Genomic DNA, 24,744 nt, shown 5'->3' with positions numbered 1-24,744 from the left:
CTTTTCTCATCATCAACATATAGCAGTCTTTTGACTTCTGTCAGTGTCCAGCTGAGCACTGATTAAAGCTTGTAGGTGGAGTTTTCATTCTGCTCTGACTGTCCTATGAGGCTGCATAACTGTCTGGACAGTGCTGATTGGCCCTGTGCTGATCACATGCACCCTCCAAGAGAAAAGAAAAACACTCTAGCAATATACAATAAACTGAGCATGTGCACAATGATTCCTAGAGCTCTGTACTATCAGCAGATGTATTTGGAACAGTAGGTGAAGGGGAGGATCAGAGAAGACAGGATCAAACAGCCTTTTTACAAGGATTAACCCCTTAGGTTCCACAATGAGTATAACATGCATGCTTTATTGCGTATACAGACTGATTTTACTGTTGTGGGTTTAGTAACACTTTAAGTCTAGTGATAGTTTTACTTTTAAAGGACAATGCTGGGCAAACTAAAAGTCCTCTTTTGCAGTGGGGGTATGCCTGCACTGTGAGTGTTAACTGTTCATTTCCATCTATGGGAAGGGAAAAGCATTTTTACCTACCTGATCCTACACTTCCTCAGCAGAGAATGCTCTCCTCCACTCTAGCAGTGGACTGTTCCTCTGCGCCCACACACCCAGTGGAGGGCTAAGGGCTCTGCATTGGTCTTAATGATGTCAGAGTACCTTTAGACCTCCAGCGTACAAGAAAGAAGAGGCTTCAGGTACCAGTCTAGCAGCACAAAGGAGCCGATGATCGGGTAAGTAAATTGCTGTACCTGGTTCCCCTAGACTTAAACAAACAGTTAACCTTTGCAGTGCAGGTGCAGCCACATTGTACGGGAGAAAGTTTAGCTTTAAAATAATTTCAATTATGTTTATATAAATATTTCAGATTTGTAAAGCAGACCTGAACCCTCCTTTATAAGCTAGACTGTTTTACTACAATTAATTATATTAATATAAATATTGCAGCCCTTGAGTCCCACACCAGTACTGGAGAAGGATACATGTATTCTGTCGGAGTATGGGTTATGTGTTCGATCAGAGTCACAGGTTGGCTGGATCTGCTCTTAGAAAATACCTTGCAATCTCTACCATGGCTGTTCTTTGGCAGCTAGCTGAGACTAAAGGAACATATACTATATTTTCAAATGTATGCCTTGAACATGCACTTGAACTTAAATGGCATCCCAGTCTTAGTCCGTAGGGTTCAATATTGAGTTGGCCCACCCTTTGCAGCTATAAAAGCTTCAACTCTTCTGTGAAGGCTGTCCACAAGGTTTAGGAGTGTGTCTATGGGAATGTTTGACCATTCTTCCAGAAGTACATTTGTGAGGTCAGACACTGATGTCGGACGAGAAGGCCTGGCTCACAGTCTCTGCTCCAATTCATCTCAAAGGTGTTCTATCAGGTTGAGGTCAGGAATCTGAGTTTGGGGTGGAGGAACTTGACTGGCCTTCACACTCATCCATGTCTTTATGGACCTTGCTTTGTGCACTGAGCAGTCATGTTGGAACAGGAAGGGGCCATCCTCAAACTGTTCCCAGAAAGTTGGGAGCCTGAAATTGTCCAACATATCTTAGTATTTGAACACCTTAAAAGTTCCCTTCAGTGGAACTAATGGGCCAAGCCTAACCCCTGAAAACAACCCCACACCATAATTCCCCTCCACCAAACTTTACACTTGGCACAGTGCAGTCAGGCAAGTAGTGTTCTCCTGGCAACTGCCACACTCAAACACGTCCATCGGATTGCCAGACAGAGAAGCGTGATTTGTAACTCCAGAGAACACGTCTCCACTGCTCTAGAGTCCAGTGGCAGCATGCTTTACACCACTGCATCCAACGCTTTGAAATGCATTTGGTGATGTAAGGCTTGGATGCAGCTGCTCTGCCATGGAAACCTGTTCCATGAAGCTCTCTATGCACTGTTGTGCTAATCTGAAGGCCTCATGAAGTTTGGAGGTCTTTAGCTATTGACTCTGCAGATAGTTGGCGACTTCTGCGTACTATGTGCTGACCCCACTCTGTCATTTTACGTGGCCTATCACTCTGTGGCTGAGTTGCTGTTATGCCCAGTTGCTTCCACTAACTGTTGACCGTGTAATATTTTGTAACAAAATGAAATTTCACGGATGGACTTATTGCACAGGTGGCAACCTATCACGGTACCACGCTTGAATTCACTGAGCTCCTGAGAGCGACCCATTCTTTCACAAATGTTTGTAAAAGCAGTCTGCATGCCTAGGTGCTTGATTTTATACACCTGTGACCATGGAGGTAATTGGAACACCCAAATCCAATGATTTGAAGGAGTGTCCCAATACTTTTGGCAGTATAGTGTATGTTAGCTGCTTTTAGGTGCATATTTGGCAGCCTCAAATATTATATTCGTGATAGGATGGGTGTCCTGAATATAACTGTTTGAAAGAGGCTTGTTTTTAAAGGAAACTTGCGGCAGTTGTCAGATTTAGGGTGACGTCTGATTGCCTCAAGGAATTTAGGAATTTTTAGACATCCAGGTTATACTGCTGCCTTCAGGTGGTTGGGACATTGGTAAAAAAATAAATGTTATGTCTGCTCCCAAATGACCCTACTTCTGTTATGCTTCCATGTTTTGCTAGTGTCTTAGAATGTTGGATGCCTTGTCTTCAACTCTGCTGAAAAAAGTCTACCTATGTTTTTTCTAGCTTTTAAGCAGTTTTTTGAGCAAGTTCCATATGACTCGGATTTACAAGTTGCTGTTTCTTACTTTTCTTACCCTTCTGGTATTACTGCACCCCATTGTGCATCTTTCAGGATGCCCTGGAATACTGTTCACCAGACTATGGCCATTGAAGGGGTGGTTGCTTTCCCTTGTCCTTGGAGGACATTCCATACGGACGCATCTTTCTGCTCGAGTCTGGTTCTCTGGGATAGACACTTCCTGAGATTGCTCACACAGCAGCTAGACTCTCCATGTGCAAAGGGCCCCAATACAGTTAGGCTAGGTTCACACCTATGCAGTTTGTGTTTGAGACGTTTCTGCATTGCACTTTGTGTTGCGTTTTTGCACCTGCGTTTTTGATGTGTTTTTGCTTTTTTTTTTTTATTGTTGCTAGGCAGATTTAAAATGCAAAACACAGCAAAAACGCAATTACATGCTTTTCTGAGGCATTTTCATTTTAGTCTATAGAACCAAAAACGCAACTTTTTGCTTTAAAAAAAAAAGTCCCTGACCCTTTCCAAACAATGCACCAGGTGAAAACACAGAGACTTGAATGTGTCCCATAGTAAATTGTGTTAAATGGACTGTACTGCATGCAAAACGCTGTGTAAAACACTTAGGTGTGAACCTAGGGTAAAAGTCCATACAATTTCAGCATGAAAGGAAAAGTTCCGTTCTGTTGCAGTGTGAAGAAAGCCATTCATTTTGTGCTTATTCCATCTTCAAATGTGCTAATGTCTTATACACAACTCACTGGATCCCAGTGACTCCCTATTGCTAAGAAGGTCGGTGCTTCATATATTTATATCCTGTTCTACACAGACCGTTCCACGTCTAGAGTATACTCGGGTCCACTTTTATGCTCAGAGCTTTATAACAAAAAAAAATATTAAAACTCTATTAAACAATTTTAAAAGCACTTGCATTTTATAGTGCTGAAACAGTACTTAAGTTTCAGCACATAAAAAAAAACCTCTGACAAGAGCATATGTACCTGAACTTTGTGGTAGCATGTGTTGTCACAGATCCTGCCCACTCAATATACTTCGCTAGGGTCCGCTTTAATTTCTCCAGCTTAAGGGTATTTCCCTTCTATTTGTTTGGATTTTTTGTGCTCATTGTTCTTACATCTATGGCTATTTTGTTAAAAAAAAATTGGTTGTCTAATCGGGTATTATCTTTCTAATCATGGATCTCCATTTCCATGAAGCCAAGAGGTTAGGAGTGTTCACCTTCAGCCTCCTTGTTGGCTGTCTTGTCTTTTGGACATGCTGGGGTTTATTTACTAAAGCTGCAGAGTCCAAAATCAGACTCCCTTCTGCATAGAAACCAATCAGCTTCTAACCTCAGCTTGTTCAATGAAGCTTTGGCAATGAAACCTGGAAGCTGATTGGTTTCTATGCAGAAGTGAGTCTGATTTTGCACTCTCCAGCTTTAGTAAATAAACCCCGCTATGTCTGTTCATACTGCCTTTCCTTGAAATCAAAGCTTAGCTATACTAGGCTTAAGCTTTTTTCCAAGGTTAATGTAATAGTCTTTCTATTGGACCTAGTAAGTCTGTTCAAACTTCCCCTTAGGGATCTGATTTTCTAAGACTTGGCCCAGCAAAACTCTTTCTTGTTGACCACATTAGCTGTTGATCTGGTTTTCTCATTTGTATTAAGGTAGCAAATTTGTCCTGCCAATTTTTGGTGGATGGTTGGTTGGCTGGCTTTCCACTTTTGCAGGTTGAGAAGTATTGTTTCCTTCAGATTGCAGTTTCCCCTTAGCAGTGATTATCTGTCCTGGTCTAGAACACCAGATTGCTCTCAGTGCCCTTCCCTTGCTCTTGGCAAATTTCCATATTGATTTGGACCTTTTTTAATCTAGCCTTGATTCAGGCACTGATTACTTCAGGTACTCTTTGCAGTATGTTCCATCTATTGGATCTCCCAGTGGCTGATGCCCACTCAACTGGAATGCTTTTGGACATCCCAACTATTGAAGAATTACTAAATTCCTGTGTGTCAATGGATGATTAAAAAAAAATATTTTTGTTCTTACCATGAAATATTCTTCTTGAAGTCCGTTGATGGATATAGGGCCCCCAGTGCTATTGACTCTTTTGTACTTCTTGCTCATAAAACTGAAGCATGACAGTTAACGGCTGGGTTAAGTGAGGGCTGGCTTGTAGGCTAATTTAACCTTTTAGAATATGTTACATGTTTCACCTGTATATAAGGTGTAACTTGTTCCATCTCCTCCCCCTCTACCACTGACCCCCTTCCCCTGTAACAGTAGGTGAGGCTGTGTTGGATTTTTCCCACATAGCCAGGTCATTCATTCTCAGCGATCTGTAAATGAATGAACTACAAGCCCCATATACTACCACGATAGACAGACTTCTAATTCTCAATGGACTATGAGCATGCTGAAAAGCGCACTTGCGTTCCATTGAACCTTTCTCAGCTTTCCAGACTCCTGTAGGGAAAAATAATACATTATTTTTTTTATTTACTGCAAAAATATGTGCACTTATTATTTTTACCTAAAAAAAAAAAAAGTTAACTTATTCTTTTAACTTTTGTTATTTTTTTTTTGTTTGCCAGTGTCCCAACCTCTCGTAAATAACAACATAACCCAACTGTTTACGGAATTCCCAACTTGATGTATCCTTCAACAGACTTCATAAAAGATTATACAGCAAGTATAAAAATCATATTATGAAAATCTATTTGGCTCCTTTAAGAAAACTGTGAAGACATTGCAGACTGGTTCTTTTATGTTAAAGAGATTATTATTATTAGACTATTATTCACAAATGAAGAAAATATACATAAAGATGTGCTCACTGGGATCCACTATAGACTGAGATAGGGCAAGTACCCTGAGCAGCCTAGGCAATTCTTGCAAGTTTTGATCTCCAAATTTCAGGAAATAACTTACAAAAGTGCACTAGATTGTGCAGATCAAAACATTTATTTGTAGATCATAATAAAAAAAAACACACTTGCAGTGCAAAGTCCATCAAAAAACGACCTCAATCCTTTAAATACTGACCATTGCAGAAGACAAACCTTCTGCCAAAAAGACAGTGATGCAGCCCATACAGGCTACTAGTTGGCTGAAGCAGACAGCCCCAGCAAAAATTACCGTATGTGGTCCATCAGTTTATCGCACTTCACCACTGTTGCTGTCATTTACAGATGTATATGGTAAAGAAAACTGTATCAGTGTTGGAAATGACAGATTTAACTTATTATGGACATTATTGTGCTTTTCATGGTTAAATGTTACCTGCTGTCGTAATCCAAGGGTAGCTTTACTAAACGTGGAGGTTTCCATTGCTGACCTCTACTTTTAAAAATGCTATCTTCCTTGTCATTTTGACTCTTACTTTTCAATACTTTGAGTCACTAAGATGAAGCATGCCGGTGAGAATTTTGGACCTCCCTGAAGTGCCTGCTTTTCTCAGGGCAGTGACTCCAAATGTAATAAAGACAGAGAGACAGACAAAAGCCAAGCAACAAGCACTTTCAGTAGGAGGTTTGCAAACCGCAATCCCAATGCCTCTTATGACGTGTTTGTTTTATGGACCTTAGTGTTTGGATACCTAATTTGTGGTACTGTCCTGCACCAAAGTATAGAACTAAACTTTTTCTGCAGTGGATACACATCCCAAAATTCACAATACCACAAGTGATACTTAAAGTGTTTGTAAATCCTTCCATACCCAGTGATGTGACTGGCCTCTGGTGATACACAGAGATGACCCCCCCCCCCTACATAAGTTGTACCTGTTTATCTGTGGCTGTCTCTTCTCTACAGCCATTCAAAGTGCAGAATTTATGCGGCTTGTCTGAGCTTTCAGAAAATTACATTCTGCAGATCTCAGTGAGGAGAGAGGATTGGAGGGAAGGGACATACCCCACATCCCTCAGCATAGGAACAGAGTTGAGGCTCTCAATCACAGGCTGTTTGCTGGAGCTCCCTCCCTGCCACCTGTTTATCTCTTGGTGTCAGGAAAACTTGTCAGAAATAATTCAAAGAGACAGCAGAGGAATGATGCAGAAGACCGAAATCACACTTAGTGCTCTGGATTGAGATAATTGCACACTTTAGAGGGATATAATTCATTCATATTTCATATCTGAGGCTTACAACCACTTTATTATGATCAGACTGTTACTGACAGCCATGGTTACAATGAATATTTTGGGAATAAAACAACTGAAGTGGCATCAATGTAATTTGATAACCCTTACCTTACAAAAAAGTGTTATAAAATACTGATTTATCCTAACATCCATATCCATCCATCTCTGAATGCCATGGGGCAGAGAAAGAAGGACCACTACACCGTGTGCAAACCCAAACACCTTTTTTGATAATCTGAAACGTTGTGTTGAATTTGGTGATGCAGCAAGCACAGAGAGAACCATACACTACTAGATTTCCAAACAAATCTATGAACATTCATAAGAAAACTTTGAACAAAAATTCTCCGTACATTCGATGACTTGACACGTCATTCAAAAGGGTTTCAAAATGTTGTTTGCTTTTAACATTCAATATTGGAACAAATAGATTCTACCTAATTAAATTTTGTTTGTATGAGACAAAAAAATTCCATCCTGCACTTTTGAATCTTTCGAGTCACTGCGGTTGAAAACAAATGCTGACTTGAGTTCATACGAGACTGCCGAATGTCTGTTTGTATTATTTATGTGTTATTATTTATTACAGGTACTTATATAGCGCTGTCAATTTACGGAGCCCTTTACATATTTATTGTACATTCACATCAGTCCCTAACCCTCAAGGGGTGTACAATCTAAGATCCCCAACTTACATTCATACATACACATACTTGGGTCAATTTAGACAGGAGCCAATTAACCTACCAGCATGTCTTTGGAGTGTAGGAGGAAACTGGAGTACCCAGAGGAAACCCGCACAGGGAGAACATGCAAACTCCAGGTAGGTGGTGCTGTGGTTGGAATTCGATCCAACGACCCTAGTACTGCCAGGTGGAAGCGCTAACCATTTAGCCACTGTGCTTTTTGTATGAAAAAGTTGGACTCTGGTAAACTTGCAGTAAGATGTTTAGATAAGATTACAGTAAAAGAACTTCTTCCACATATATAGTGAAAATATTAAAGCTACTGGAGTATATTTGTATTTGCAATATTGTGACAATTACTGCGCAACCAGTACGTCTGTGTGTTTTGGCGAGGGCAGCGTGTTTATCTGCTTCTCTTCCCACTAATAAATTATTTGAACTTATGTGATCAATTGCTTTTAGTGTGTTATATGTTTCTCTTGACAAGTAAACCCTCTATTGATTAGCCATTACTGTGTTAGATAATCTCGTGTCATTGAACATATTGTAAAAGAAGAAAAATAAAATAAAAGCTAGCAATGTTTTTACCCCAGCAGCACTACGAAAATTGAGAACGCAGTCAGAATTATAGGCAGCTTGGCTCGAGTCATTACAAGAAATCGGTATTTGTGTTTGTTAGCATACCTGGTGTTCTGAAACACGGCAGACAGAAGCCATCTTTTGCCAAGTGATGGCTGACAGGCTGCTGTAACCGTAATGAGTTTGTTTATTTTTTTTTTTTAAGAATTCTACTATTAACTCTTTAGTAGTTCTCGAAGCATTAAGATGTTGTTTTCTAACCAATGATATTAATGGAATATTGGAGTCTTTGAAGTGATTTCTGGTTGAATATTTTTTGTTAAAAAGTTCAAGTATAGATACAGTATCTCACAGAAGTGAGTACACCACTCACATTTTTGCAAATATTTTATTACATCTTTTCATGTGACAACACTGAAGAAATGACACTTTGCTACAATGTAATGTAGTGAGTGTACAGCTTGTATAACAGTGTAAATTTACTGTCCCCTCAAAATAACTCAACACAGCTATTAATGTCTAAACCGCTGGCAACAAAAGTGAGTACAGCCCTTAATGAAAATGCCTAATTAGCCATTTTCCCTCCCTGGTTTCATGTGACTCATTAGTGTTACAAGGTCTCAAGTGTGAATGGGAAGCAGGTGTGTTAAATTTGGTGTTATCGCTCTCATACTGGTCACTGGAAGTTCAAAATGGCACCTCATGGCAAAGAACTCTCTGAGGATATGACAAAAATAATTGTTGCTCTACATAAAGATGGCCTAGACTATAAGAAGATTGCCAAGACCCTGAAACTGAGCTGCAGCACGGTGGCCAAGACCATACAGTGGTTTAACAGGACAGGTTCCACTCATAACAGGCCTAAAGACCAAAGAAGTTGAGTGCACATGCTCAGCGTCATATCGAGAGGTTGTCTTTGGGAAATAGCTGCATGAGTGCTGCCAGCATTGCTGCAGAGGTTGAAGGGGTGGGGGGTCAGCCTGTCAGTGCTCAGACCATATGCCACACACTGCATCAAATTGGTCTGCATGGCTGTCTTCCCAGAAGGAAGCCTCTTCTAAAGCTGATGCACAAGAAAGCCCGCAAACAGTTTGCTGAAGGCAAGCAGACTAAGGACATGGATTACTGGAACCATGTCCTGTGGTCTGATGAGACCAAGATAAACTTATTTGGTTCAGATGGTGTCAAGCGTGTGGGGCGGCAACCAGGTGAGGAGTACAAAGACAAGTGTGTCTTGCCTCTAGTCAAGCATGGTGGTGGGAGTGTCGTGGTCTGGGGCTGCATAAGTGCTGCCGGCACTGGGGAGCTGCAGTTCATTGAGGGAAAAATGAATGCCAACATATACTGTGACATACTGAAGCAGAGCATGATCCCCTCCCTTCGGAGACTGGGCCGCAGGGCAATATTCCAACATAACGACCCCAAACACACCTCCAAGATGACCACTGCCTTGCTAAAGAAGCTGAGGGTAAAGGCGATGGACTGGCCATGCATGTCTCCAGACCTAAACCCTATTGAGCATCTGTGGGGCATCCTCAAATGGAAGGTGGAGGAGCGCAAGGTCTTGAACATCCACCAGCTCCGTGATGTCGTCATGGAGGAGTGGAAGAGGACTCTAGTGGCAACCTGTGAAGTTCTGGTGAACTCCATGCCCAAGAGGGTTAAGGCAGTGCTGGAAAATAATGGTGGCTACACAAAATATTGACGCTTAGGAGTATGCTCACTTTTGTTGCCAGCGGTTTAGACATTAATGGCTGTGTGTTGAGTTATTTTGAGGGGACAGCAAATTTACACTGTTATACAAGCTGTACACTCACTACTTTGCATTGTAGCAAAGTGAAATTTTTTCAGTGTTGTCACATGAAACTATATATTTCCAAAAATGTTAGGGGTGTACTCACTTCTGTGAGATACTTTATATAGAGTAGGGGAACTGTTATCGCCTCTTCAGCAGAAATGCCTACATGTAAGTGATTTACATAACTTCCCACCAGTCTGACATAGACTCTTTTAAAACTCTGGTTATTTCAACATGGCAGGATATTTGCAACATAAATCACACTTGTCCTGATGATTTTTATTTGTTGCGCAAGTACATAATTGTTAGATTGGGGGGGTCCACATACACATACTAGACTAGAGGGACATGCAATCCTTCTACAGCTACCTGGGGTCTGCACACCCATACTAGAGTATCATGCAATCCTACAGCTCTGGTGCCCAATCTGTGGCCCAGGGTCCTTTTATTACCCTTTGCTACTTGTTGTACAGCCCTTTGACCGGAGCAGTCTGTTGTGGAAGAAAAATCCTTGATTTTTGACGATAGTAATTTCTGTTAGCTTCATGTAACATGTCTCCGGTCTCTGTCTTCAGCATGTCTCCAGCCAGTTTTAGTATATCCAGAATCGCTATTGTTTCTTCTAGTATGTCTGCAATCTCTGATGATCCTCTCTAGAATTACATACTAAACGCTATGCGTGGCTCTTTGATGATGTGAGGGGTCGTATTCAAGGTCCTCTATGCTTCATAAGTTAGCAACCACTGCTCTGCAGAATTGGGCAAGAGTTAAAACTCCATTGTTGCTGTGAGATAAGGGCGGTGGGGTGGTGTTTGGTGTGCTCATAGTACATATTCATTCCCTTACATGGTCAGCATTTTAGTATTCACAGGGGTATGTACATCCAAATTGGAGGAAGGGTTTAGAAATTACAGCTCTTAAGAGTAGCCATCCCCCCTTTTTAAAGAGATCAAATTGAATCAAAAGCTGTTTCATGGCCAGGTTTGGGCTACTCCTTCATTATTTCTTCATCAGTTAAGCTGGTAAAAGGTCTGGAGTTGATTTTAAGTGAGGTATATTGCTGTGAACCTACATCGTGCATTCAAAGGAGCTGTCCATGCAAGTGAAATAGGCCATTGTAAGGCTTCAAAAACAAAACCTTCATCAGAGAGATAGCAGCAACATTAGGAGTGGCCAAATCAACAGTTTGGTACATTCTGAGGAAAGAAGAACACACTGGTAAGCTCAGCAACATAAAAAGACATGGACGTCCACGGAAGACAACAGTGGTGGATGATCACTGGATCCTCTCTATGGTAAAGAAAATCCTATTCACAACATCCAGACAAGCGAAGGACACTCTCCAGGAGGTGGGGCCTATCAATGTCAAAGTTTACAATCAAGAGAAGACTTTATGAGAGCAAATACAGAGGGTTCACCACAATGTGCAAACCATTCATAAGCCTGAAGAATAGAAATGCCAAAAAACATCTAAAAAAGCCAGACCAGTTCTCGAAAAGCATTCTTTGGATGGATGAAACTAAGATTAATCTGTCCCATAATGATGGGAAGAAAAAAGTGCGAAGGCTTGGAACAGCTCATGATCCAAAGCACAGAACATCCTCTGTACAACATTGTGGAGGCAGTGTGATGGCATGGGCATGCATGGCTTCCAGTGGCACTGGGTCATTGGTGTTTATTGATGATGTGACAGAAGCAGCCGGATGAATTCAACAGTGTTTAGAGATATATTGTCAGCCCAGATTCAGCCAAATGCAGCAAAGTTGATTGGACGGCGCTTCACAGTACAGATGGCCAATGATCCAAAACACACTGCAAAAGCAACCCAGGGGCTTTTGAAGGAAAAGAAGTGGAATATTCTGCAATGGCTGAGTCAATCACCTGATCACAACCCAATTGAGCATGCATTTCACTTGCTGAAGGCAAAATTAAAGGCAGAAAGACCCACAAAGAACAACTGAAGACAGCTGCAGTTAGAGCCTGGCAAAGCATCATAAAGGAGGAAGGAAACCCAGTCTTTGGTCATGTCCATGGGTTCCAGACTTCAGGCAGTCATTGCCAGTAAAGGATTCTCTTAAAAATATTAAAAATGAACATTTTATTTAGGATTATATTCATTTGTTCAATTACATTTGAGCCCCTGAAAATGGAGGGACTGTGTATAAAAATGGTTGCAGTCCCTAAACTTTGTACTTGATATCTATGTTCAACCCCTTGAATTAAAGCTGAAAATCTGCACTTCAAATTCATTTGGATTGTTTTGTTTTATTTTATTCTGGTGGCATACAGAGCCAAAAGTATGAAAATTGTGCCTGTGTCCAAATATATATGGACTTAACTATACATGTGTAACGTATGTATGCCTATTTAGCAGGCTTCTTGTAGACATTTTGTGTGACAGTCCACCAGTCTCTTACATGGAGGAGTGATCAAAAATGTTTGTCAAATTCCTATATTTGCAAAATGTTTGTGGTTTCCTAAACGAACCGCTCATTTCAAAATCCCTCCTAATGGAAAAAATGGTGAAGCGCTAACAATATCGTGCAAAAAACAGGAAATAGTGACATATATATATATATAAAAGCATATAAATAATAAACAAAATATGTTTGTCATGTGACATGTAAAACAGTACAATAAAACACTCAGTGCACTGATCCAATCGGATCTCATAAAGTGCTGCTAAGAGTGAAACAGGTAAAACCTGTAGCAATAAAAGTGGACCCTTTTTCCTGATGGAAAAAAACACACACACCAGCCTCCCCCTGTCCACATAGGGGACTGATGATAAATAATTGCGTGACCCCTCAGGAGGTAAGAACATGACACAATGTGACCAGTGCCAGTAGTGAATGATACAAAAAGTCCCATACACTACAATACATTCACATGCATAGATCAAAATAAATGTCCAAAAAAACACTATATGCCAACACACGGGTGCATGTAATCAGTATAAATGTCCAAAACGCAGAATAACTGCAAGCCAACAGACTGGTGCTCGTGATAAGGTGATCTTCAAAATAGGTGACAGGAATCCTAAATAGCAGAAATGCCCCCTCACCTCCAAGCGTGACCACAAGGGCCAGCTCGCCTTATAAATCTCACCACGATCCCAGAAAACAGGCCTTGTCCAGGTAAAGATGTTGCATAGGATCCTTCCCAATAATACTCTCAGGTCACATTCCCATCAGAGCCATGCCGTCAAAAACATAAGCAAAGAACAGCCTCCATAGTGTATTATATTTATTAAATGTCAAGGAATAAAATAAAATTGCCCACTCACATGAAATAATGATTAAAATAGCATTGCCACCACTTAGTCAATTATGATCTTGAGAAATTAAAGATTCCAAAGAGCACATTCTATTCAGGTATCAACACTGGTATTAAAAGATTGTCAAATAGGAATGACATAGTTATCAGGCCCACGGATAAAGGAGGCAGCATTGTGGTCTTATCTAAGGAGTACTATCTTGATGAATTGGCCAAGCAATTAGCCGATACTACGACTTACGAAGTCCTCCCGAAAGACCCCACCATGGGGTATAAGAAGGAGTTAGAATCATTGGTACGCAAAGGAGTTGATAAAAAAATATTGAATAAGAAAGAATCAAAATACTTAGTACCAGAGAGACATGTAGGATACCCATCATATATACCATACCAAAGATCCATAAGAATGCTACCGAACCACCAGGCAGACCCATTGTGAATGGCATTGAATCTATTTTGGCTGGAATGGGTCAGTACATCGATATGTACCTACAACCGCTAGTTAAAAACACAAAATCTTATCTTAGGGATACTAAGCATTTGTTGCAGTTATTGGGTGATGTGAATGCCGATTTCGGATATCATTTTGGCTAGTGCGGATGTGGTATCTTTGTATATAATCATTGACCATGACGGGGCCATGAAATCAGCTAGGTGGGGCCTTAAGCAATTTAGTAACTTGAAGTCACTAAAGTCACAGAGAAAGTTTATACTCAACTGTTTAGACTTCTGTTTGTCGCATAATTACTTCTGGCACAAAGTGTTCTACCAGCAAGTAAAAGGTGTCGCAGTGGGCGCTAGATTTGCGCCCAGCGTTGCAAATTTATATATGGGTCACGCAATTATTTATCATCAGTCCCCTATGTGGACAGGGGGAGGCTGGTGTGTGTGTTTTTTTCCATAAGGAAAAAGGGTCCACTTTTATTGCTACAGGTTTTACCTGTTTCACTCTTAGCAGCACTTTATGAGATCCGATTGGATCAGTGCACTGAGTGTTTTATTGTACTGTTTTACATGTCACGTGACAACCATATTTTGTTTTTATTTATATGCTTTTTTATATATATGTCACTATTTCCTGTTTTTTGCACGATATTGTTAGCGCTTCGCCATTTTTTTTCCATTGCATTTTACCTAGTGAAGTCAGGTCAGGTGATAGCAGCTTTCCTGTAGGTTTCCATTTAAGCGCAGGTTTTATCCATCATTGTTTAAAACCCTCCTAAACACATCAATTGGAATTCAATCAGGACTTTCACCAAGCCGGTCCATACCCTCAATTTTTTTTCTTTTTTTTTTAACCAGTTCTTGGTGGTTTTGCTATTTTGCTGTGAATCTTTATTGTGTTAAATATGAATTTTCAGTTCATCTTTCAGACAGATGGCCTCATTTTAAAAGTATGCAGAAATCCTAGCTGACCCAATGGAGTTGATTTACCAAACAAAGCATGCACACTTTGCAAATTCATTTTTACTTAGCCTACTAAATATGGTAAGAATTCCCTTTGCAAAGAATATGTTATTCTGTGCAGGGAAAATGAAAATATAGGAATTTTGCTTGCACATGATTGGATGATTGAAGTCAGCAAAGCATCCCTGCATTCACTATGTTAAGTGAAAATTCCCTTGCAAAGTGAATATGCTCTACTCCTTTTATAAATTTACCTCACTGACTGCAGATGCCCAGGCCTTGAAAGAGCAAAGCCATCACAAACCATAACATTTCCACCACCATACTTCACAGTTGGTATGAGTATCTTTTCCTGAAATGCTGTTTTCAGTTTGTGCCAAAAATGTCTACTGTTACTATGGCCAAACAGCCCTTATCTTTGATGCATCAGTCCACAGCACATGGTTTCAGAAGATCTGGTCTTTGCCTATATGCTCAAACTGTAGTTTTGCTCTGGTGGTCTTTTTATGCAGCAAAGACTCTTCCCTGATGCAAATCTAATGCAGAATAAATTGTCCTTTGAATTGGAGATGCATGCACATTGATCCAACTGTTGCAAGGGTTATCTGAAGATCCCATGATGAAATGTTTGTGGAGGACTTTTTTTTACCTTTTTTTTTTTTTTTTTTTTTTTTTAACTTCTTGGGCTAACTTTGCTGGGCCTGCTAGTCCTGGACAAATTAGCAGTTGTTTAAAATATACGTCACTTGTAGATTATTTTCCTTACATTGGAATGATTAAATCCAAATAGTTTGGTGAGAGATTTAAAAAAGATTGCCAGACTCGTAGGCATCCACAGCCTTTGGAGGGCCTTATAGAGCTCTTGTGATCTTGGCCTAATAACAATACACACATCAACAGCAAAGAGATCAAAAAGAGATCAAAAAACTTTTTTTTTTTTTTTACCTATCAGATATAACAAAATGCTTTCAATGGTATATTTAACCAACCAAAAGAAACTAAATAAGAAATGTTAATTGTTAGGGCTTACATACACACTAGGTATGTGCATGCCTTTTGAAGTCAAGAACTGAAGTGGATACTTTATGGACAGAGATTGTTGGAGCCATCTAAATGAGAAAAAGTATTTATATTTACCAATTTGCTTATCAAATAGGAAGGGCATCATTCATCTGCCAGCAGTCTGTTATCTGTGGTAGTTTATGAAATATCCAAGGAATCTTGGCTGTGCTAGAGCAGTCAGGTCCCTAAGTTAAAGAAACTTGGCCCTATGTGACTTACTTCCCTCTACAAATATGTATGTAAGCCTATGACACTTCCAGAGCAGGCCTTTGACATTCGCAGTGTAACCTTCATTAGTAACTGGATAGCAACTCACATTAGTTTTACGTACTATGTGACTTTGCCTTTACTTATCAGGGTTAAAGCCATATATCAGTACCCTGATGCCCTGACTATGCTCTGTATAATTATAACAGGGATTTTCATAGTGGCGGTCAGGAGTCTAATGCTCATAGGACAGTGGCCAGCATTCCACGACATAATAACTCATTGCTAAGAATAACTAACTGTTGTGGAGGGACCAATTTCATTCCAGTTACCTCCTGTCTTGCAGAAAGGCTTTACAGCCATGGTGCCAGTTATCGAATGTGCTGCTGATGATGCAAGTTTGCCAGAGAACAGTCTTTTTCTGGAACATTAAGTAACTTTAATTCAAGAAAAGATTTACTGAACTCCTCATAGTCAGGGAAATCATATGTGGCAGATTGGCAGGCAGATTGAGAGATTTGTGCACTGTAGTCAGAAATTGGACAGTCTCCCTTTGCTTGCCCCCCACTCCCTACTTTCCCTTTTTTTAATTTTTTTTTTATTTTTTATTAAACACTTCCCTTTTTTTAAGGTCAACCTGATTGATTGAAAGATTTATTTTTCACAGTTTGCTTGTATTTCATGCTTCATTTACCTTTACATTGATACATGATATTTAGGGGTTATCATATAGTCTGGTTAAAGTGGTTGTAAAGGCTCAAGGTTTTTTAACTTCATGCATTCTATGCGTGAAGGTTAAAAAAACCCTTCTGTGTGCAGAAGCTCCCCAATACTTACCTGAGCCCCATCGCAATCCAGCGATGTACATGAGAGCCTCAGCTCTTTGGGCACTCTCCCTTATTGGCTGAGACAGCAGCGGGAGCCATTGGCTCCTTTTGCTGTCAATCACAGCCAGTGAGCCAATGAGGAGAGAGAGGGATTGGGGCCGAGCCATGGCTCTGTGTGTGAATGCTGTCTCTCCCATTGGAACATGACTTTCAGTGTGTGTTGCAGATATCTATTTCTTGTTCACTCTTGGACTTTTGTATTTTTCTTGTTGAAACCAATAAAAATGTATTCAACTCAAAATTGGTCAATCAGAAACTTAACCCATTCTGTTTTTTCCGATCAGCCAACTGGCTGATCCAAAAAAACTGAACCATATATGGCCAGCTTTAGTTTCTTTTTTATTATGCACTTTTTAAATTAAATTTTTTTTATAGGATGGATTGTAAGTAAGCATGGTCTAGCCTAAGAGTCTCCCTTTTGGAGACCCTGAAATTCTGTGCCTAGACTGTACCTAGCATCTTGACTACTGTCTGAGTTGAGAGTATGCCTTACCCATTTCATTCATCTTGTTAAATGCCAGTTTCAGTGGCCAGTATAGGCTCTGGCATTCAACAGCTGAAAGCGAGAACTTACAGTCAGGTCCATAAATATTGGGACATCGACACAATTCTAACATTTTTGGCTCTATACACCACCACAATGGATTTGAAATGAAACAAACAATATGTGCTTTAACTGCAGACGGTCAGCTTTAATTTGAGGGTATTTACATCCAAATCAGGTGAACGGTGTAGGAATTTCAACAGTTTGCATATGTGCCTCCCACTTGTTAAGGGACCAAAAGTAATGGGACAATTAGCTTCTCAGCTGTTCCATGGCCAGGTGTGTGTCATTCCCTCATTAACCCAATTACAATGAGCAGATAAAAGGTCCAGAGTTCATTTCAAGTGTGCTATTTGCATTTGGAATCTGTTGCTGTCAACTCTCAAGATGAGATCCAAAGAGCTGTCACTATCAGTGAAGCAAGCCATCATTAGGCTGAAAACAAAACAAACCCATCAGAGAGATAGCAAAAACATTAGGGGTGGCCAAAACAACTGTTTGGAACATTCTTAAAAAGAAGGAACGCACCGGTGAGCTCAGCAACACCAAAAGACCCGGAAGACCACGGAAAACAACTGTGGTGGATAACCAAAGAATTCTTTCCCTGGTGAAGAAAACATCCTTCACAACAGTTGGCCAGATCAAGAACACTCTCCAGGAGGTAGGTGTATGTGTGTCAAAGTCAACAATCGAGAAGATTTCACCAGAGTGAATACAGAAGGTTCACCACAAGATGTAAACCATTGGTGAGCCTCAAAAACAGGAAGGCCAGATTAGAGTTTGCCAAACGACATCTAAAAAAGCCTTCACAGTTCTGGAACAACATCCTATGGACAGATGAGACCGAGATCAACTTGTACCAGAGTGATGGGAAGAGAAGAGTATGGAGAAGGAAAGGAACTGCTCATGATCCTCAGCATACCACCTCATCAGTGAAGCATGGTGGTGGTAGTGTCATGGCGTGGGCATGTATGGCTGCCAATGGAACTGGTTCTCTTGTATTTATTGATGATGTGACTGCTGACAAAAGCAGCAGGATGAATTCTGAAGTGTTTCGGGCAATATTATCTGCTCATATTCAGCAAAATGCTTCAGAACTCATTGGACGCCGCTTCACGGTGCAGATGGACAATGACCCAAAGCATACTGCAAAAGCAACCAAAGAGTTTTTTAAAGGAAAGAAGTGGAATGTTATGCAATGGCCAAGTCAATCACCTGACCTGAATCCGATTGAGCATGCATTTCACTTGCTGAAGACAAAACTGAAGGCAAAATGCCCCAAGAACAAGTAGGAACTGAAGACAGTTGCAGTAGATGCCTTGCAGAGCATCACCAGGGATGAAACCCAGCGTCTGGTGATGTCTATGCATTCCAGACTTCAGGCTGTAATTGACTGCAAAGGATTTGCAACCAAGTATTAAAAAGTGAAAGTTTGATTTATGATTATTATTCTGTCCCATTACTTTTGGTCCCTTAACAAGTGGGAGGCACATATGCAAACTGTTGTAATTCCTACACCGTTCACCTGATTTAGATGTAAATACCCTCAAATTAAAGCTGACAGTCTGCAGTTAAAGCACATCTTGTTTGTTTCATTTCAAATCCATTGTGGTGGTGTATAGAGCCAAAAATGTTAGAATTGTGTCGATGTCCCAATATTTATGGACCTGACTGTAGCTTTTGGATAGGGTGTAGAGAGACCCTGTGTTCACAAGATCATTCATTTCAACACAAGTTTTTACCATAAGCTGATATGCATTAAAAGAGGATGGCCAAAGCTATTTTGTCTATATTTCTCCTATGGACTACACACTTTGTTCTGCACTCCTGTACCTCAGCCAGTCCAGGCTCTGGAGAGATACCGGCTTTAAAGTAGGGATCCGTCCAGATACCTGGACCAGCAGCTGACTCAGCTTCAGCGTGCTGCTGAGAGCCTGAAGCAGCTACACCCACCCCCTCCACAGCCCAGCTCTCCAGTGAGTGCTGGAGGGGCAGAACAGAGCTGCTCTCTGCAGACTGAACAAAGAGAACTGATAGATCAGCGGTCTTTTATCACTCAGTTCTTTTTGTAGTGCCATCTGGGATTGGTGCTGCAGCCATATAGGTGAGTATAATTTTCTGTGTATTTCTCTATTCCCAAACTTCTCTTTTAAACAAATGTTATAAGTATTATTTACAAGCCTCCCTTCTGTAGACATTCATAAACTCTGAGACTGCTGCTGGGTGTTGCTATCTTGGAAGTAATGCCAGTAGACTGAAAATGTAACTCAGGTGAAACTATTTGCCTTTGCTCCTGTCTTGGCAGCACCATAAAACGTTATGGGTAAAGGAGGGGAGGACTGGGGAGCTAGGCCAGCAGAGATGGTAAACAGAAATTCCCAGAAAAGGTGAGAGCAGTATACAAGGAGTGAGGGGAAGGTGTGACGGTCGCGGCGTCCGACCCCCAGCCCTACTCACCAACTTGTGACCGAAGGACTAGCCAATCTAAAACCGCGCTGTCACGTGCATAACAATGCCATGCTCAGCTGTACCCTGTACAAAGATTTTCAAGCTAATGGACCACAATCTATATGCCGCAGCCTGAGAGCGATTGTTAGTAGGTCAGGTTAATTACGCAATTAACCCTTCACACTGCCACCACCACCTTTTTGTACAGAGTAGGAGGAAACTCGCCAATATTAGCAATGACACAATGTTTGAATATTTGTCTGTATACACACTGTCACCGCAGGCTGATGTATGCAGAAGTTTTAAAACACACAGTAGCGCTCTTCAGAGACAGGGATTCTTAGTTTGCATTAAAGAGCTTTAGAAACAGTTCAACACTTTTCAGATAATAGGATTTATTACTAAAAAGGTCAAAATGGTGCAATAAAAATATTTACAGGAAAGGATGTAACACACACACACACACACACACACACACACACACACACACACACACACCACAACAGAGAGATAACAGAAAGAAGTTTAGAGAGGTAGAATACTTGCAGAAGTCCTGGTTTAAGCAGATTCAAGGGTCCTGAGCAAAAGGGTGCCTTTTCTCCCAAAGTTGGTTCCTGATGTTAAAAGGGAGATCTCTTTATCGTACTTCTCCAAGCATAACAACCTTTTTCTAGGAACGCAGCAGGGTGTCTCTTTAAAGCAGAGAACCAATCGCCTCATTTAGGGAGGGGTGTTTTAGGCGGGGAACTCAGGCTATGACCAAATCCCTCTCAGTTTATATCATGGTCAATAACCTTCCTTAGGTACATGTAGCATCCTATCCACTGGCACGATAATATGCAGAACGATATTCTGAACGTTCAGACATCACATATGACATATCTGCTGTGACGGTTAAGGAGATATCGCTTTCTGCTTTCAGGTAGACATAATCTAGGGGTGTAAGGTATCAGTTGACTTATATTAAAATGACCTCTCTGAATATATGTCATGTTTCATTGTATGTATTACCTACGAGAAATTACGAAATTGTATGAAAAAGTGTTTTCACATGAGATATGTTTTACTGCTATCCTGGAATACTTTTGAAGTCCAGTGACTGACGGGTTTATAGTTTTACGATCAGCTTCAGAGCAAGAGTGGGACAGACACCCTGGCATCAGCTAATTGGGTTTACAACCATCAAGGATATCCAGCTGTGCACTCCTGAACTTAGCACACCCACAGACCACATGTCACTCAACAGAAAGGGAGGGGGGCTGATTTTGGAGTGAGAATGACAAGATGGAGGATTCTTCGCAACATGGACGTCCGCGTCCATATTTGTGCGCACGATTGCTACAGGCTGTTCTACAGAAAGTCACGTTTGCTAGCAAATTTGGAGGCCTATTGCTTGCAAGCAAATAAAAAATTGTTATTGGAAAGTAAAAAAGCTGCAAATCAACAGTTCAAATACTTTTAATTTTTCTGTTTTTTTTTCCTGAATTTTTTTAAGTTGGTGACTAGGACTCTTAAATATCTATTTGGGCAAAAGGTTCCATGTACAACCAAGGAAATAATTTCAGTTCGTCTATATTCACTTCTTTCTGTCTAGGCTACTATGATCACCAAGACAAATAGAGAATGAATGACCTTAGTAAGAAAACAGACAGCAATACAAATCTAACAGAGGTTCTAACTCTTACTCTGTCCTAAATCATAATATGTTTTGGCTTACAGTGGTCCTAAAATAAAAAAAATGAAGATTTGCTGTCTTAAAGGAAACTTCTAAAAATGTTAATTCTGCCTAAGCAGTACCCTGAAAAGTTGACGTTTTTCTGTGAATTCCACCAGGCTCAGATGATTTTTATACCAACAGGGACACCCGTGGCTCGATTATCTGCTGATTTGGCAGGAATTGACTGTAATTCAAGTTGTGTATGGCTAGCTCAATTCTATCTTTTCATTTTCAGTAGTTTTTTTATTGAAGAGATTATAGACATACAGTGTGTAAGCTTGGAGCCTGGACATCCTTAAAGGCAATTAATAAAGTCAAACATTTTGTACATCACATTTTGTAAAAGTAGCATTCTGAGTAAAGTACATACCTATGACTGTAATATGTAAAACTGAAAATGTTAGAAATCAAGAGTTGGAGCGACAAACACATTATATGGTAGTCTCCGACAATTACGTAAGGATTCTTCAAGTAATTATTGGTTATCTTGGTTGCTGATGTTGATAATGGAGTGGTGAACTGTTAAGATTTGCATTAAATTCCTCAATGCACAGTAGGTGGTCAAAGTAAAGATGAAGGAAAATGTAAAATCGCTAGAGAATGTAAGAAGAGGAGGGGATAGGGAAGGGGAGCTTAGTGCCCTCATTTTTCCCCTCTTAATAGGAGAGAGAGCCTCAAAAGGGTCAGGCTGTCTGCAGAGAGTAAGGGGTGAGCATATTAAATCCAAGGGCTCCATACTTTGAGGAACCTTTTGTGTGAATCAGTAATTATACGGTTTATAGGTAGCCAGTTTGTTCTGGAGTTTGGTGAGGGAAGGAGAATGAAGAAGTGCCAGCCAGGAGTCTTTTTGGATAAGACTATAAAATAAACTGTGTAAAAAATTTTGGCCCAGAGCTGGCTTAGCATTGGGAAAGTCAACCAGATGTGTATGCATGACATCTCCAGTTGTATCGCATCCTCAAAAGCATTTTTTTTGCGTGGCGGTGTGCAAGCCTTGAAGGTCCCATGTACCTATGAGTGAGGACTTTGAAGACCAATATTAATAGGGCTGGTAACAAATTTGTTGCCATTCTTCCTCAGAGTTAGATAAGTTTCTAAATGGCAGAGATTTAAACGGAAGTGGTAGTCGGTAATGGGTTAAGGTAGGTTATAGAGTAATATTATCTTTTCAGTCTGATTGGTTGCTGTGGACAATAACGTGTTGACATTACTGTCATTTTCACGCAAGAGGTTCATTACACAACACATGATCTTAAGATTTCAATATATGTTCTCTTTTCAGACATACAACAGCTGTGCCAGATTGTGCTTGAACCAAGAAAACGTGTGCTTATCCGGTTCTGCCATGAAGACTGAAAGTTGTGTAGTTAAAGTAAGTGAAGGCTTCATTCTATAAATGTTGAGTGGTGGTGTGTAGCTCTGTGCACAATTGCTGTATTCATTCTCCATTAGATGCCTTATGCACAAACCACAGCACGTTTAAAGTGATTTCCTACCATGTTTGAAAGAACCTGCTTCAGTTTCTTTTTGGTCTACCTTAAAATTACCCTGTCACCAGACCACCACTTTCCACAACAATCTTCCTACAAGACTATATGTGCATTAAACATATTTTAAGTATGGTATTTACCATTAAAAGCCTACCTTGTGTAGGCATCCAAAATCCCTGAGACTGCTGTTGGGTGCCGCCATCTTGGATGTAATGTTGGCAGCCTTCCCAATCTCAGAGCTGTCACTCTGTTCCTTTTCATACCTTCTTCTGGTAGCTACGTAAAAGGTCATATAGGGAGTTGAAGGGAGGTGCAGAGTAGCTGGCCCAGCACAGGCAGTACATACACACTCCGAGAAGAGGAGAGGGCTATGTCATGGCAGGAGAGAAGGGGAACTGTGCTCTGCTAGGAAATCAACTTACTGCAAATAAATCATTTATTGAAAAAAACAAACACTTTCAACAAGCAATAAAAGAATTTCTGTGCCTTTTACCTGCAATTTGTTAAGTTGGTGATTGATGGGAAAGGAAACTTTAGTGTGTCTGTGAAGAAGTTCAGCTATCTAGGTCATGGGAATCCAGTGATAATATATTACCCCAAACCTACGCAAACATTAGACACCAGCCTGCATGCTAAAACAGACCATTTTTATTGTTTGGACTGGTGTGAGCAAGCTCTAACCGATGGTAGGGAGTTCCCTGCCATTTAAACCATTACGGCTAGACCAATCACTATGAGGCACTCCAGGTAAAGCAGACCTAAACCCATTGATTTAACGATTTCCCAAAACGTTTACATTCAAGGCACAGTTGTTTTGCTGTAAGATGACCACTGTAAAGAATAGGAGAGTTTAGTTCCACTTTAACACCATCCTCTGAGCTTCTCCTTTCCAATCCCACCTCCCTGTGACAACGGTGGATAGGGATGTTCTCCCCACGTCTGCTGTCATAATTTGCAAGTAACACTGCTGTGGGGGGATCTGTCCACACAGCTGCATCATTCATTCACAGTTTCCTGTGAATGAATGCCAACAAGTACCATCAACCATTGTGGCTGTCTGCTTATAGTTCTCAGTGAACTGCAAGGGCGCTGGTGAGTGCTCTCAGTCTATTCATCTTCCTGCTCTCAGGGAACTACCTGCCCCTATGAGGTATGGGCAGACAGCTGTACTGCGAGATTGCAGGAGGCTGAAACTGCACCCACGATCTGCTGGTCAAGGGTGCAGTGCTCTGCAGGCTCCTTTGCAAAAAAAAGTTGATTTATTATTTTTTTTCAAATGGCGAACATATCCTTTAAATGTTAGTCACACCTTAAAGGATAACTTTACTTTTAAGCTGGCTTTCTTATTAAAAGACCAATAGAGGGAGGCTTTAGAGGTGGCAGGAACAAGTTAAGATTGCCTGGAAAAGTCAAGAAATGTATAACCTTCAGCAGTCTTTATATTTGGATCTATCAAAAATTTTTACATGTACAAAAATTTTAATCTCTGCATGTTTTTTTTCCGTTATAAGCTCACTTTGAAAAATCCATGTTTGTGATTTGTTACTTGTAAAGCAAACCCTCACTTTTAGGCTGCGTTCGACTTGTAATGCGACTTTGGACACATAAAGTCACATGACAAGTCGCATCCCATTGTTTTCAATGACACTTGTTCGAATTTCTGCAATTTAAAGTCGCATTGACTTTGAAAAGGTTCCTGCGCTACTTTGATGTGCTTTAATAGGTCTCGTGTGCCATAGAGTGTAAAGTCGAATTAAAAGTTGCACTCCGAAGTCGTACTGGAAATCATGCGACTTTGGAGTCACAAAAGTGTAAATGG

At 40.6% G+C, this 24,744-nt stretch overlaps 1 protein-coding gene across 8 annotated transcripts in view; it reads left to right on the top strand.

Annotated features, from left to right (window-relative positions):
* Nucleotides 1-24,744, top strand: part of BTRC (beta-transducin repeat containing E3 ubiquitin protein ligase) — a 271,743-nt gene that overhangs the window by 106,104 nt on the left and 140,895 nt on the right. For 5 of the 8 annotated variants that reach the window (XM_089683277.1, XM_089683276.1, XM_089683275.1 and 2 more), the window contains one exon: nt 22,718-22,807. In XM_089683277.1, the coding sequence (XP_089539403.1) occupies nt 22,718-22,807 (90 nt within the window). Of the gene's footprint in view, nt 1-5,276; nt 5,375-22,717; nt 22,808-24,744 lie in introns of those variants that run through there. The other 3 variants (XM_089683278.1, XM_089683279.1, XM_089683283.1) reach the window with 2 other exon arrangements.

This window comes from Staurois parvus, unplaced genomic scaffold (genome assembly GCF_062004578.1).
Source record: "Staurois parvus isolate SC_StPar_1 unplaced genomic scaffold, SC_StPar_1.0 ptg000303l, whole genome shotgun sequence".
Lineage (NCBI taxonomy): Eukaryota > Metazoa > Chordata > Amphibia > Anura > Ranidae > Staurois > Staurois parvus.
Note: the sequence above shows the minus strand (reverse complement) of the source record. Positions and strands in the feature narration are given on the sequence as shown.